This window comes from Panthera leo, chromosome F2 (assembly GCF_018350215.1).
Source record: "Panthera leo isolate Ple1 chromosome F2, P.leo_Ple1_pat1.1, whole genome shotgun sequence".
NCBI lineage: Eukaryota > Metazoa > Chordata > Mammalia > Carnivora > Felidae > Panthera > Panthera leo.
In genome coordinates this window covers 80,079,772-80,093,593 of record NC_056695.1, presented here as the reverse complement: position 1 = coordinate 80,093,593, position 13,822 = coordinate 80,079,772, and the positions used below count along the sequence as shown (strand labels likewise).

The 13,822-nt window shown below is 53.8% G+C and overlaps 1 protein-coding gene across 16 annotated transcripts in view; it reads left to right on the top strand.

The window, feature by feature from the left end:
* PTK2 (protein tyrosine kinase 2) overlaps positions 1-13,822 on the top strand; it is a 257,636-nt gene that overhangs the window by 192,246 nt on the left and 51,568 nt on the right. For all 16 annotated transcript variants that reach the window (XM_042924271.1, XM_042924268.1, XM_042924270.1 and 13 more), the window contains 6 exons: positions 2,748-2,832; positions 4,010-4,110; positions 6,413-6,528; positions 7,394-7,494; positions 10,550-10,639; positions 13,268-13,472. In XM_042924271.1, the coding sequence (XP_042780205.1) occupies positions 2,748-2,832; positions 4,010-4,110; positions 6,413-6,528; positions 7,394-7,494; positions 10,550-10,639; positions 13,268-13,472 (698 nt within the window). The remainder of the gene's footprint in view (positions 1-2,747; positions 2,833-4,009; positions 4,111-6,412; positions 6,529-7,393; positions 7,495-10,549; positions 10,640-13,267; positions 13,473-13,822) is intronic.

Here is a 13,822-nt window from a genome sequence, read left to right as displayed (position 1 = left end):
AAGAATAATGTCCCAGCACAAAGCAATTCAGCAGGAGGAATTTCCTCTTCAGGAGACCAGCTTTGTGTTCTGTTCAGGCCTTCAGCTGATCAGACGAGGCCCACCACATTAGGGAGGGCAACCTGCTTCACTCAGTCTATCAATTTACATGTTAAATCCATTCAGAAACACTCTGAATAATGTCTGACCAAATAATCTCTGGGCACCCCGTGGCCCAGGCCAGTGGACACATGCAGTTAACCACCACAGTGGGATATCAGGAGGTTTGTTTTGCTCAGTTCAAGTTTAAAATAACTTCACGGCATCCTCGTCAAGACAGGGCACAGGTGGGTTGGATATGTGGGTCTGAGCTGAAAGGCAAAGTGAGGGCTACAGAGAGGAATTAGGAGGTCGGCATGGAGGTGGGACTTGGGGCTCAGTGAGGCTGCTTCTCGTCGGGCTGGCCGTGGATTGCGCCCTGGGATTTCCCAACACTGACAAGACAGGAAGCGGTGTCCTGCCTTCCACTCTCCCCCTGTGCCAGTCTTTCCTGCCTGAGGCTGGCGTCTACGGGGACAGCGACTCACGCTCCCGTAGCTTGGCAGATTGAAGTGTCGTCAGCACTCAGAATCTAGTGTGGCCACCATTTCAGAGCTAAGTCTGTGACAAAGCCGCTGCCGCTCCCTGTCGCCTGTCACATGCACACGCTGCCCCCGTCACTCCTGAGATAAAGCCCTGTTGCAGAAGGGGCAGGCCACTTCCAGCAGGGTGATCGCGGGCAAACCGCAAAACCTGTCAGCCTCTGCCGACCCGGTCGTCTGTAAAAGGGGTGGCCCGGACCCTTGTGTACCTCGTCAGGCTACCTCACAGATCACCTGGAGGCTCAGTGAGATGATGTACAAAAAGGACAGAAATGCCCAAAGCCTGTCGAGAAAACTGAAGACTGCGAGACTATGCAGCCCCCGTCTGGGATCTCATGGCTAAGTGCTCCTCGCTCCTGTGCGAGGGCGCCTGCGTCTGGCCACCCCCGGGGACGAAAGGAGGGGTCCAAGACAGCAGCCCCCTGAGGCCTCCTCTCTTCACTCCGGAGCTGCCGTCTCTCGGCTGTGTGACCTCGTCCCCTCTCCAGATCCTCTGGCGAGGACGGGACCCCGAGGCAGGGTAGGAGTTGGGGCACGGCAGCCCTGGCAGAGACCTGAGGCAGTGCTTCTTAAACCTTCGTCCGTTCACCGGGCTGTCCCTGCTGCTTTCTCCCCTCCTGTCCTCACCTTTTCTGCCTACTTGACAGAATGTGAGGTACCTTGGGAAAATATCCAGTATGAACAGTACGTGGTTCTACCAAGGACAGTGGAAAGCCCAGGATAGGATAAGCCCTTAAGTTGCTACTTAAAACCATCCACGGGGGCACCTGGGTGGCTCAGTCGGTTGAGCGTCTGACTCTTGATTTCAGCCCAGGTCACGATCTCACAGTCCAGCAGGATCGAGCCCTGAGTCAGGCTTTGCACTGAGCGTGGAGCCTGCTTGGGATTCTCTCTCCCTCTCCCTCCCTCCTTCTCTCTCTCTCTCTCTCTCTCTCTCTCTCTCTCTCTTGCTTTCTCTCTCTCTAAAAATAAAGTATAATGAAGTAAATGAAAACCATCCATGGTATTCCATTGAGGCTTGGGATGGCCTCATTTGTCTTGTTCAAGCTCTGTCTTTTGAATTCGTTCGAGAAAATATCAGCTTCTTCGGGAGGCAGATCGACACGCCTTCTTGGTTTGTCTCCACCTTGGTGGTCCCCCTCTGAGTCTGCCTTGTGTCTCCCCCTCTCCCTGACCTCCCACACGGCTGGGCGGCCGGGTGCTGTGCTCGTGCCCCAGCCCGCGAGGATCTCCTGCGGATCCGACCCTGAACTCCGCCGGATCCTCCTGCCGCTGCCCTGGGTGCCACGCTATCTCCCCGCCATCTCACGCCCCTCACGTCCTGGTCCTGCTCGAACTGCTGCTTCCCTCTCTCTCACCAAACACCTGAAGTCTCCTTACCAGCATCGCACCTCACCCTGCGTCACCTGCACTGCCCACACTTGCCCCAGCCGCCACCCCACCGCTGCGCCTCCCCCCCCCCCCCACCCCCGTCAGCTCCCGGAGCAGGTGCTCCTTCTCAGCCGGAGGTCAGCCATGGCACTGCTCTCCCCGGGGCGCCTTTCTTTTGGTCCATAGGGCCCCGCTCGGGCTGCCTGTCCCAGCGCACCGCCTCGGCCCTGCCCCCACCACTGCTCCAGCCGCAGCACTGTGACCCTGGCTGTGCCCGCCTGCCAGTCCCTCCCTCCCTCCTTCCATTTTTTCGCCCTTGTCTCTGCCTCGCACATCCTGACACGCTCCTTCCTGGTCCACACCACTGTTCCGCGCGAACATGCTCTGTGATGAGCTCGCTCCTTGTGTTCGTTGTCTGCTCTTTGCCGGAACGGAAGCCTGAGTAGAGCAGGGAACGCTGCTGCCTTTAGCCCAGGGTGCGTCCTGAGCGCCCGGAAGGCTGCCTGGCACGCAGCAGAAAGTGTTCGTGGGACGACGAACGAATGAATGACCTCCAGCATTTTAACACCGTGTCCGTTTCTTCTGGGGTCTTGCTGAGTATTTGAAGTGTTCTTCTCCTGAGGTTTTCAGTTCTGATCCTACCTGGTCCACAGTCCACATAGTTGCAGAACAAACAGCTCTTCGTGAACGTGCCCGTTGATTCATGTAGAGAACCTCTTTTTGCATGTGTGTGATTCTGAAATTTCCCTGACGCAGGAGAATCCGGCTTTGGCGGTCGCAATTAAAACATGTAAAAACTGTACTTCGGACAGCGTGCGAGAGAAATTCCTTCAAGAAGCCTGTAAGTTTCTAGAAATTTCTGTGGAGCTCCATTTGACGTTTTGTCTATGTAAAATACAAGCCATCTCTAAGAAGTAAGAAAAAGAATATTCTGACTTCTGTGTGACAGCTGCATTTACTGTCTTGCCTTGCAAATTACTACCTGTATCTGTAGAGGCGCCTGTGCCCACATCGTCCAGGTAAGCCCTGATGTTTGGGTGTAAAGGTCGACAGATTTACCGTCCCTGTGTCCTTTGGTACCTGCACCGTTCAGCATCCTGGCCCTGGAATTGGGCAGGTGTAGAAATGAGTCCAGCCCAGGTGCCACCAGACCCTAGAGTTGGGGGTGAGCAGGACAGACGCAGTCCCCACCCTGAGGGAGCTCACAGACTGGGCAAAGAGCCGGGACCATCGCCAGGGCCCTGCTCCTGCTACAGTGCCCACCCCTCAGCTCTCTGTTCACATGTCCAGGGATGAAATTGCTGGGAGGGTCTCGCGTGGGTGGGTGTTCTCTGCAGAGTACAGACTCATGGAGAGCTAGTAGCTTGTCCTGTCCGTCTGCACGTGTCTGGCTCTTCCCAGCTGCCTTCGGGCTGGGATGCCCTTCCTACCCTCCCATGGCTTGTCCCGTCTCATCTGACCGCGTGATGAAAATAGTTTCCCCTCAGGAGGCTGTGTCACAGGACCACACTCTCACCTTCCTCAGTATTTGTAACTAGGTAAACATTGCCTGAAAATTATTATTCCGTTTCTCTAGGCTCTAAGCTCCATGGGGACTCGGGCCATGTCTGCTCTGCTCACTGCTTAGACACAGCGCCCCGCTGTGAAAGGCGCTCAGTAGACATTGGTCACGTGAATGACTCCCTGTGTCCTTCATTACATGTACATCGATTGAAGGCCTTCTACCTTCCATTTCAGTAAATATTTACCACCTGACAGTCCAATAGATTAATAAGTCACAGAGTAAATCATACTGACTTCATCAATACATTATAACTCCTCAAAATCATACTGTAACTTTATCAGAAAAAAGTCTAAGTCTGTCTTTAATCCTGTTCCTGTGTCTTAAGTACAAGACAAAGCCCGTCTCAGCTCGCTTGTTTCTGCAGAGCACCTAGGCCAAGAACACACAGGGCACAGCAGCCCCCTTACCTAACGCTCTACCAGAAGAGTGACCTTGGACACCTGTCTCTCCCTAGTAACGATGCGCCAGTTTGACCACCCCCACATCGTGAAGCTGGTCGGTGTCATCACGGAGAACCCCGTCTGGATAATCATGGAGTTGTGCACGCTTGGAGAGGTAACCTGGCCCTCAGACCCGGCCCGTCTGCCGGCCTGCCGTCACTGTGATTAAATAGCAGCCCCGTGATTGGGACTCGCCCAGCCTGCGCTGGCTGTTTGGTGTCCTTTGTTTATAAAAGGGGAGTACGTTACGGATGCCGTCGTCCTTTGGGTTCGGGGAACAGAACATCTTCATCGGTGAACCCCCAGGGGATGCCCTAACTCAGCACTGGCAGCAGTGGGGACCGGGCGGTCCCTCCTTCCTCCCTGGTGCTGCTGCCTCGTGCCAGCCCCGGGCTTTGAGGATGGAAGAGCCAGTCTTCGTGCAGTTGTGCTGCCTTAGCGCTGCATGTAGGTGAACCTGCAGTTCCTTGTTCCTCTGAGAACTCATTTCACGGTGTCTCTCCGACCGACCGACTGCGGTTAGTCACAGTTTCTGTTGAAAATGGGAGGAACACACATAGACAGATCTCCTTATTTGACTTTCTCCCAAACACAGAAACTCTCCACTTAGTGTGTCACCATCCCCTGGAAGTGTGTCAGAGGCCAGCCCCAGGCTGCTGAATCAGACTTGTTCCCACCTCCAGGCCGCTCTGTAGCCTGCCTGCGTGGGGATGAACACAGCCCCGTTTTCCAGATGCCAACCCTTGACCTTCTGGTGCTAACAGTCGGTACTTCCACCTTCCGAAGCACTGTACGCGCTCCTTGTCTTTGAAAGAACACCGAACGCAGTTTTGCTTTTCATGGCAATTAGGGGTTCCGGGGCCCAGGTGTCAGAGAGCAGTCTGGATTCTTCCTCCTCTTCATGACCGCGTCAGCCTCCCTCCCCCGGAAGGGCCTGCCTGGTGGCTCCCCTCTGTACTTGATAACCTAGTTTGCTGGATGAAATAACTAAGGCCTCTACAGGATCTCTTCGTCCTCTGCCCTACCTTTCCAAAGGAAACAGTTCTGACATACGTATTTTGTTCACAATGTCTTTCTGGTTTTGCTTTTGGAGAATTGGGTAATTTTTCTGGCTTAAACTGTCACTAAATCTTTCTCCTTTATGTATTGATTTTGTAGAGTTAGAGTTAAATTCATCTGCCTTCCTTTGCCATGGTGGCCTTTAGCTGAATTGATTATGACAGTAGTAATAAGGACCAGTGGCATGACTGCCCAGCACCCTCTGCAGCCAGAACTTCCTGGAGGGTGGGTAGGAGACCTGCACCTGGCTTCCCCTTCCTCCTCATCACCTTATCCTCAGGTCTGGCCTGGGACACAGCAAGGTGTGGGGCCGCGGGTGTGTCGGCCAGGCTACGTGCCAGGCTCGCTCGGTATCTAGTTCTGTGTGTCCTCCAACTATTATTATCTAGCAGTATTTCATACTGCCATTTTATTCATTTCCTTGTAGAATCTTTCTGTATTTTTTTCCGGAAATTTGTGGGGTGTCTGGGTGGCTCAGTCGGTTAAGCATCCGGCTTTGGCCCCCGTCATGATCTCACGGTTTGTGAGTTCAAGCCCTGCGTCGGGCTTTCTGCTGTCCGTGCAGAGCCTGCCTTGGACCCTGTCTCTCTCTCTCTGTCTCTCTGTCTCTGCCCCTCCCCTACTCGTATGCACACTCCCTCTTTCTCTCTCTCTCAAAAACAAATAAACGTTTAAAAAAAAAAAGAGAGAGTGCCTGTGTGGCTCAGTTGGTTAAGTGACCAACTCTGGCTCAGGTCATGATCTCATGGTTTGTGAGTTCAAGCCCCACATTGGGTTCTCTGCTGTTAGCACGGAGCCTGCTTCAGATCCTCTGTTCCCCTCTCTCTCTGCCCCTCCCCTGCTTGTGCTATCTCTTTCTCTCTCTCAAAAATAAACATTAAAAAAAATTGTCTACAATCATGAAGATTTCAGTGTTTTTTTAAGTTTTTTTTTTTTTTTTTTTTTTTTTGAGAGAGAGAGTGAGCAAGCAGGGGAGGGGTGGAGAGAGAGAGGGAGACAGAGAGAGAGAGGGAGAATCCCAAGAAGCTCCATGCCATCAGCAAGGAGCTAGACATAGGGCTGGATCCCACAAACCATGAGATCATGACCTGAGCTGAAATTAAGAATCAGATGCTTAACCGACTGAGCCACCCAGGCACCCCAAAGATTCCAATCTTAAATAGGATTCCAAATAAAGAATGATTAACCATAATTTCTGAGCCATATGGCTCATTCGTTACACCTTATTTTGGAAGAATTGAAGCCATTCTTCTACAAGCGTGTGTGCGATTGGGCACCGTTGTTGAACATAGCTCTTCAGCTCTTGATTTCTGTTCTCGGTCACTAATTCTTTTTCATCTCGGTCACTGTTCCCAAAGCTGAGGTCGTTTCTGCAAGTGAGGAAGTACAGTTTGGATCTCGCGTCTTTGATCCTGTATGCCTATCAGCTTAGTACAGCTCTGGCGTATCTGGAGAGCAAAAGATTCGTGCACAGGTAAGATCCAGGCTAAAGCTGGTGAGCTGCCCTGCGGCGGGGGCAGGGGTGGGAGGTGGGAGCGGAGAGACCTCCGCAGGGGGGGAGGAGGAAGAGGTACTCGGTGTGCCCTGCGATCCCGCGTGCCACCGGCCTCCCGTAGGCGGGCAGTATCGGAACGTCGCGCTGCCCTTGTCCTGGCCGAGGGAGGAGCCGTAGTCACATCCGGAGGGCTTTCCTCACGTGAAGCCTGAAACCTTTGCTTGCCTTCGGGAAGCAAATACTGTTGAGAGCTTGTACGTGCCCTAGAGCAGTAAGCATGCGGACCTAAAACAGTCACTGTCCTGGGGCTTCCTGGGACCCCCCGAAGGGTCACGAGTGACATCTGCTGGCGTTCGGTGGAATTTCTGCTTCTCATCTGGGTCCCTTCTTTGAATGCAAGAGAAAGCCCTCAGTTTGTTTCCTGGGACTTTGTTACCCAGCACTGAAACAGATGGCATCAGCAAAATCGTTCACAGGCGTTTAGATGACAACTTTTATTTTATGGAACGAGGTCTCTTAGTAGCAGCAGGGTTGAGACCCCACTCGTGCGTCACTGTCTGTCAGTGTTCAAAAAGTGGTAAGCGGTTTCGTTACGGGAGAGTGTACTCCGCAGCCGTTCAAAATACTAGTCATTGTGTTAATGAGTAAACAGCTGCCTAAAGGATCGTCTTTGAAGTAAAATTGTAAAATTGTCTATTTTTCAGTGTGTAACAAATCTCCTGTTTGCATTGTCTATAAACTGTCTTTCAGAGTACCTGCCGGTATGTCTTTATATAATATAGAGGAGTTTGTAGGTTTGTTTTCCTTATATTAAAATCCATTACCCGGAATTCTTCCTCTTCAGGGACATTGCTGCTCGGAATGTTCTGGTGTCCTCAAATGATTGCGTAAAATTAGGAGACTTTGGATTATCCCGGTATATGGAAGACAGTACTTACTACAAAGGTAAGGAATCCAAGCAAGCAAGAGGCGGTAGGCTCAGAATCCTTAATGATTCTTACGTCTTCAGAAGGTGTGCCCTCATCCGCTCGGCTGAAGTGTGACAGGGGTGTGACACCAGTTCACAGCCTTCTCCACGCCTCCTGCAGCAGCCGGACTTCCACGGACGACACCTCACATCAGCCTTGCCTTACTGCCCATTAACTCACAGTGGGTCAGGGACTTCATTCCAAAACATAAAGCTGGAGAGCTTTTTTGAAAAACGTAGGAGTAAATCTTTGGGATCGAGGGCTGGACAAAGGGTCCTTAGGCTTGACACCAAAAACAGGGTCCATAAAGGGAAACACCTGACAGAAGGGACCTCATCCAAATGAGAACTTTTTGTTCTGCAAAAGACCCTGCGAAGAGGGTGAAAAGGCAAGGTGCAGACCGGGAGAGGGTACTGGCCAACCACAGTGCCCTCCTGCAACCACGGGCCATTCAGCAAAGGGCCAGTGTCCCCAGTGTGGGGTGAGCCCTGAGAATTCAGCAGGGAAAACAAATACAGACTACGACACCGACAGCAGGTGGGGACGGAAGCCGCACTGGAGAGGATACGAGGAGGGCAGCGAAGCCTGTGCAGAGGCCTTCGGGATCCCTAGCCCTGGGGAGATGCGGGTTCAGACTGTAAGGAGGTATCTTTGCACACCTGTCGGAATGGCTACAGTCTAAAAATAGTGATAACACCAAATGCTGGCAAAGATGCAGAGAAACTAAATTGCTCACAACTTGCTTGTGAGAATGTAAAATGGTACATTTTAAACCCTGGAAGAGTTTTGCAGAGTCTTAAAAAGTTAACTATGCACCTATCATACAATCCAGCAGTTACAATGCTGGGTACTTCTCTCAGAGAAACGAAAACTGACATTCACACAAAACCTGAGTTGAGATGTTCGTTGCAACTTTAGTTCCAGTAGCCAAAACTCGGAATCCCCTCCGATGTCCTCCAGCTGGTGAACCCAGTCCGACCCGCACAGCAAGGGGGGCTGGGCCCGCTGGCTCGCCGAGAGCAGTCAGACGGAGAGATCTCCAGTCTGTTCGCGCCGTAGGCATCAATGCGTTTGTTTTAGGGCGGAGATTTAGCTCGTGTGCTTTTCCCTTTAGTTTTGTCAATTTTGGAATCAGATTGACTTGGTTCCTCGCATTATTGAACAAGTCTTTTTAGTAATAAATTTTCATGTTCCTAGTACTTGAGCTAAGGTTTCAATTATAAATCCGTACTATGCTCCTAGTATATATTCTAAGGATTACTACTGTTTTAGAAAGGCTAGTTTCTTTATCTACTACTTAAATTTTTATGTTGTGGCAAAATGAGCCCAGGTGTTTACATACAAAATGAGTTTCCTTCATTTTACACCATGGCTCATGGCTCTTCCCTTTCCGTGTGCCCGCTGTGTGCTGCAGCCTGGAAGGGTTTCAGTAGTGGCTCTGGGTTATGTGAAAAGAAAATTCTTCAGCTGTTTATTCATTTTAGTTAGTCATTTAACTTAAAAATGGCCAAGTCGGTTTTCTGCTGTTTTAAAGTACCTCTCGTACCCTGCCCGAGCCCTGACGAGCCCAAGCACGGGACTCCCAGTGAGGGCTGAGCCCCGAGCAGGGTGGTGGCCGAGGCCCCGCAGCACGTGGGTGGCATCTGTAGTGAGCAGCTGACAGGTGCGTGTGCTTGCTGCCGGCTCAGGTCCCTACGTGCACAGTCCGTCGGGTTCCAGGAGAGCACTCCTAGGGGTCAGCGGCCCTTCGTTTGGAACACAGGTGCCGAGTCGCTGGTTTGGAAGGCGCCGCACAGAGGATTTGACCTCCGTGGCCGTGAAGGTGCTTCGAGTGGGAATAAATCCATGAAGCACCACGAAGCACAGAGCCGTCTCCTGAGAGTGCTGAGGGGCACTGGGCGCTGGCAGAAGGAGGTCCGGACCCTGTGGCCCAGGGCTCCTGCCCCGCCCCCGCCAGCTCCACGCCCTGCCGGTGCCGTCCTGACCCACCGCTCGCTCCTCGGCCACCTCTGCTTCCGGAGCACGTGGCTTTGACCCGGCGTCTGTGCTGTGCCCCCCACCGTGTACGAGTAGACTCTGCTTCCACCTCTTAGGGTTAGAACTCCTCGAGAAGGGGGACCCAGGGCTGCCCACGTGGTAACCGCACGGCCGAAGGAACGTTCAGTGGGGCGCTGAGTCCTTTCCTTTGTGGCACAGAAGGAAGGTTTGTGTGGCCTCGAAAGCACGATGCTTCAGGCTGTCCTGAGGACTGTACTTTCTCGTTCCATCGTCCGTCCTGCTCTTCACGTACTGGTGACAGCGTCGTCGCCAGTCCTCCCTGCGTAACCCGAGTTGGCGCATTCAGCCAGTCGCTGACGTCTGTAACTCGCAGTCCTGTGGTGCTTTCGTAGGAGCAGCGGGCATCTGGAGCCTGTCTCCGCTGGGGCGTGGGGACGGGTGGGGGCGGTGCCGGACGGCCCGAGCCCCTCTGGCTCTGGGCCAGGGCCTGGCCTTGAACCCCAGCTCTGGCACCTGGCGGTGGGGCGGCCTCCGGCGAGTCACGTAACGTGTCTGAACCTCGTTTTCTGAAGAAAAGAGAGCCTAGCAGGACAAGTTGTTTTCGGGGCTCAGGTTGGAATTGATGTGAGACGTCGTATGTGTACGTACGTGTTTCCTTAGAAACACCGGTTCCCTACTGGGAACGAGAGCCGACCACGTGTCCTTAGCAGAGGCTGCAGCCTGTGGACGAGGAGCTGTCGGGGAAACCGCCCGGCTCCGCGTGACTGGGCGCGGGGCTCCCTCTCCCTCGTTCCCCGCCTCTCTGCGGAGGGAAGGACCTCAGTGTTTTATCTCCCTCCCGCGGCCTCAGCAGCTACTCCCAATGACCTGACAGAAAGGCAGGAAACAGAAAGTAGCTCTCCCAGATAAGCAGAGTCCGAGGGGTCAGATGCTTAAAGCTTTTTATCTTGGAAGTAAAAGTCTCTGCTAGCTGTAGCTGTTAGATCCTTGAGCGGATAACAAGGAAGATTCACTTTCTAAAATTGATCTTCTAGCTTCCAAAGGAAAGTTGCCTATTAAATGGATGGCTCCAGAGTCCATCAACTTTCGACGTTTTACCTCAGCCAGTGACGTGTGGATGTTTGGTGAGTATCGCGAAGTTTCGTGTTGTTACGCTGTGCTTCGTGTATGCTCACAACGCACGTGGCGTCACCTCTTTTCACGGCGTGGGCTGACGTGCCTTCCCTTGTCTGACCGCTCCTTCGCCGGGCACGGGGCGCCAACCGAGCGCCGGCGTTGTGTGTGACTTCTGGGAGGCCCCGCTCTCGCTCTCGCCTCCTCCCCCTTCTGTCTCGCTCTGCCGTCTCTGCATCCCTCCCTGGGGGAGATCTTTCCCTTCCCTCCCGTCTCTCTCTGCCGTCTCGTCCGTTCCTTCCGTGTGACTGACCGTACGTGGTTGACCTGTCCCTCTGGTTCTGTGACCGCGTGCTTCACTCGTCCTGGGGTCTGACCTCCTCCTGACTTGTCTCACGGCCTCACGGTTTGCTCCTGGGTCCTCTGTGGCTTCTGCCCCGACACCTACCCCGTGCCTGGCCACCTGCTCCAGGTCGGGCGCCGTCCTCCTGCTCTGTGGGCCGTCGCGGACCCTCCTGAGTGGCGCGACGGTGGCCCTTGTTCCGTCACATTTGAGACCAGTCTCCCTTTTTGATATGCACGACACTCCTTCCCCACCCCACTCTTCTGGCGTAACTCCGTCTGCCTGGAGTACGTCCTAAGCCCGTCTCCTCTGGGTGAGATTCTGTCCGACTCTCGGGGCCACCTCAAGCGTCCCCTCTTCTGCAAAGCCTCCTGTGGCGGGTGCGTCCTACAGATGGAACCTGCCCGTCTCCGTGCTCCCTGCGCTTTCTCTCTTGGCCACGACGCTCAGCATTCATCTTGTGAGCAGTCTGTGTGTGTGTTTGCTCTGCTAGATTTTAAACTATTTCAGAGGAGATGTCTTCGTAACGTTATGTACCTTTTTTCCCTGTATTTAGAAATAACTTTACGTACATCGAGTCTGTGTTCCTATTTTTTCTTCCGTGTACTGATTGTTGGTTTCATCCAGCGTCCTAAGTAATAACAGGTGAAGGAAGGAGCTTTTTAGCAGAGTAGGAAATCGCGTGGCACAATTTAGAAAGGGCCCTGGGGTCTGACGGACACGGCTCTGTGTCCCAGAGCCCCGCTCATCAGCTGTGTGACCCAGACAGCAAGTTGAAGGTTGCTGTGAAGGGAATTGCGGTTTGCAGAGTCCACGGTGCCTGTGTTTTCCCATTTTAACTTCTCTGCAACTGGGGTGTGTCATAAGTCAGCAGCGTGTCACGGTCGGTGTCACTGGGGGGGTGTGGCACGTGGTGCCCTGCCTGCACTCGTATGGCAGCTGCTGTTGCCTCCTCGTCTGCGTGGGTTTGAAAGCACTCTTTGGTAGGACGGAAAGAATTCTTAGAGGTTTTCTTAGAGGATTGTGTCACATCCCCCCCTTTTTTGGTCGCATAAAATAGTGGTGTATATTCTAGCCAGTGGCATCTTAGATTGATGTGCCACATCTTATTTGATAGGATGCGGCATTTAAAGAAATGTGAGGTGTAACAATTCAGGACAACATGTAAATTTCAAAGCACCAGAAACATTTTAAGGTCTCAAGAAATGACGACCTGCGTTGTCGTTACCAATAACGTTGTCATGATTTCTGGTGAAAAACGCAGAGCTAAGGCAGTTTTTTGGTCACGCACTCTTCACTTTGAAATGCCTGGAATTTGGATCCCGTCAAGACGTAATTCACACTGGTACGATGCCGTGCCCTGCTTCCCCGGAGGCACACCCCACGTTAGGTACTGTGGACACCCCAAGTGCGTCTCCTCCCTTCAAGCACGTTACACGCACACGGGTAGGACGGAGACCCGTGAGGCTTTCCCAGGGGGAGTCCGTGGGGAGAGAGCCGAAGGGGCCCTAAGTGTGGCGAAGTTAACACCAGAAAGGCGCGTGCGTGTGGTGCGTTTGGGGGGGGTGTGGAGTCCCCCGCTGTCGCGGCCAGTCTGCCCTCTCGGTTCCCCGACCGGAGCTTCGTGTGGTTGTCATTCTCCGCCTTAGGCTCCGTTCGTCTTTAAACACGGGCGCTCAAGCGTTGTTCAGAGGAGCCCGAGAACGCGTGTGGTCCGCGAGGATGCAGGGGAGTGAGGAGGCTGTGGGCAGGGCCGCCCCGGCCCAGGGAGTCCGGAGCACGCGTAAGCCGGTGACGGTGCCGATGAGCACCCTAGCCACGCACGGCCAGCCTCGCGAAAGGAGTCCGGGTGTCCTAAGACGCGAGGCTTCGATTTCAGCATTTTCTTCGCTAGGCCTCGGGTCGGCTGCCGCGGTCACCGGCAGGTCGGACCGCAGCGGGGGGAAGGCAGGATTCATTCAGCTTGTTTTGAACTGGTTCGTGAAACCATGAGGGATCACTGTCCCCGGTGGGCCATTTTCTAACACGGGATGTTTAGAGGAGTAAACCTCTTTGAAAAGCCGTGGGCTGTTCGGGTCATCGTTTACTCTTTCGCTGTTCACATCAGACGAAGTTAATGGTGCCGCGCTCGTTCGCCGCAGAGTTCACGGAGCGCTGCCTTATCTGGCCGCTCGGGCCGCAGTCCCACAGCTGGTCCCCTGGCGCCAGCGGTGAAGCCTCCCTCCCCTGCCCCCCAACTCCTGGGCCTCCCCCACTTCCTGCGAAGTTCACGGTCTGTTTTCATCCCGCTTCACAGGTGTGTGTATGTGGGAGATACTGATGCATGGTGTGAAGCCGTTTCAAGGAGTGAAGAACAATGATGTGATCGGTCGAATCGAGAACGGGGAGAGATTACCAATGCCTCCAAATTGCCCTCCCACCCTCTACAGCCTTATGACGAAATGCTGGGCCTATGACCCCAGCAGGCGGCCCCGGTTCACTGAGCTCAAAGCTCAGCTCAGGTAGGAGTGGGGGAGCGAGGGCCGGGGCTGGGGCAGGCTCACGCGGCTTCACCCCCCTCGCAGTCCTTGCGCCGCGAGGTCCTTCCGTCCGCACGTCTAAGGCTAACTTATTCGCGGGCGAACATGATGACTTTCTTAATGGGTTTGCTTTTATTTATACCTTGCTAGACTCCTCGGGAGATTAGGCCTTAAGATCTTAATAAGCTTCCAGTTATGACCGAATCTCTCCTCCCCAACTTCTGACGGACTTAGCACAGCCGACAAGACCCACAGGAATGTCGTCCCCGGCTGCCTGTCGGTCCCGTCCCCAGCCCTCCTCCCATCGCCGGCACGCTCCTAACCGCTTGCGC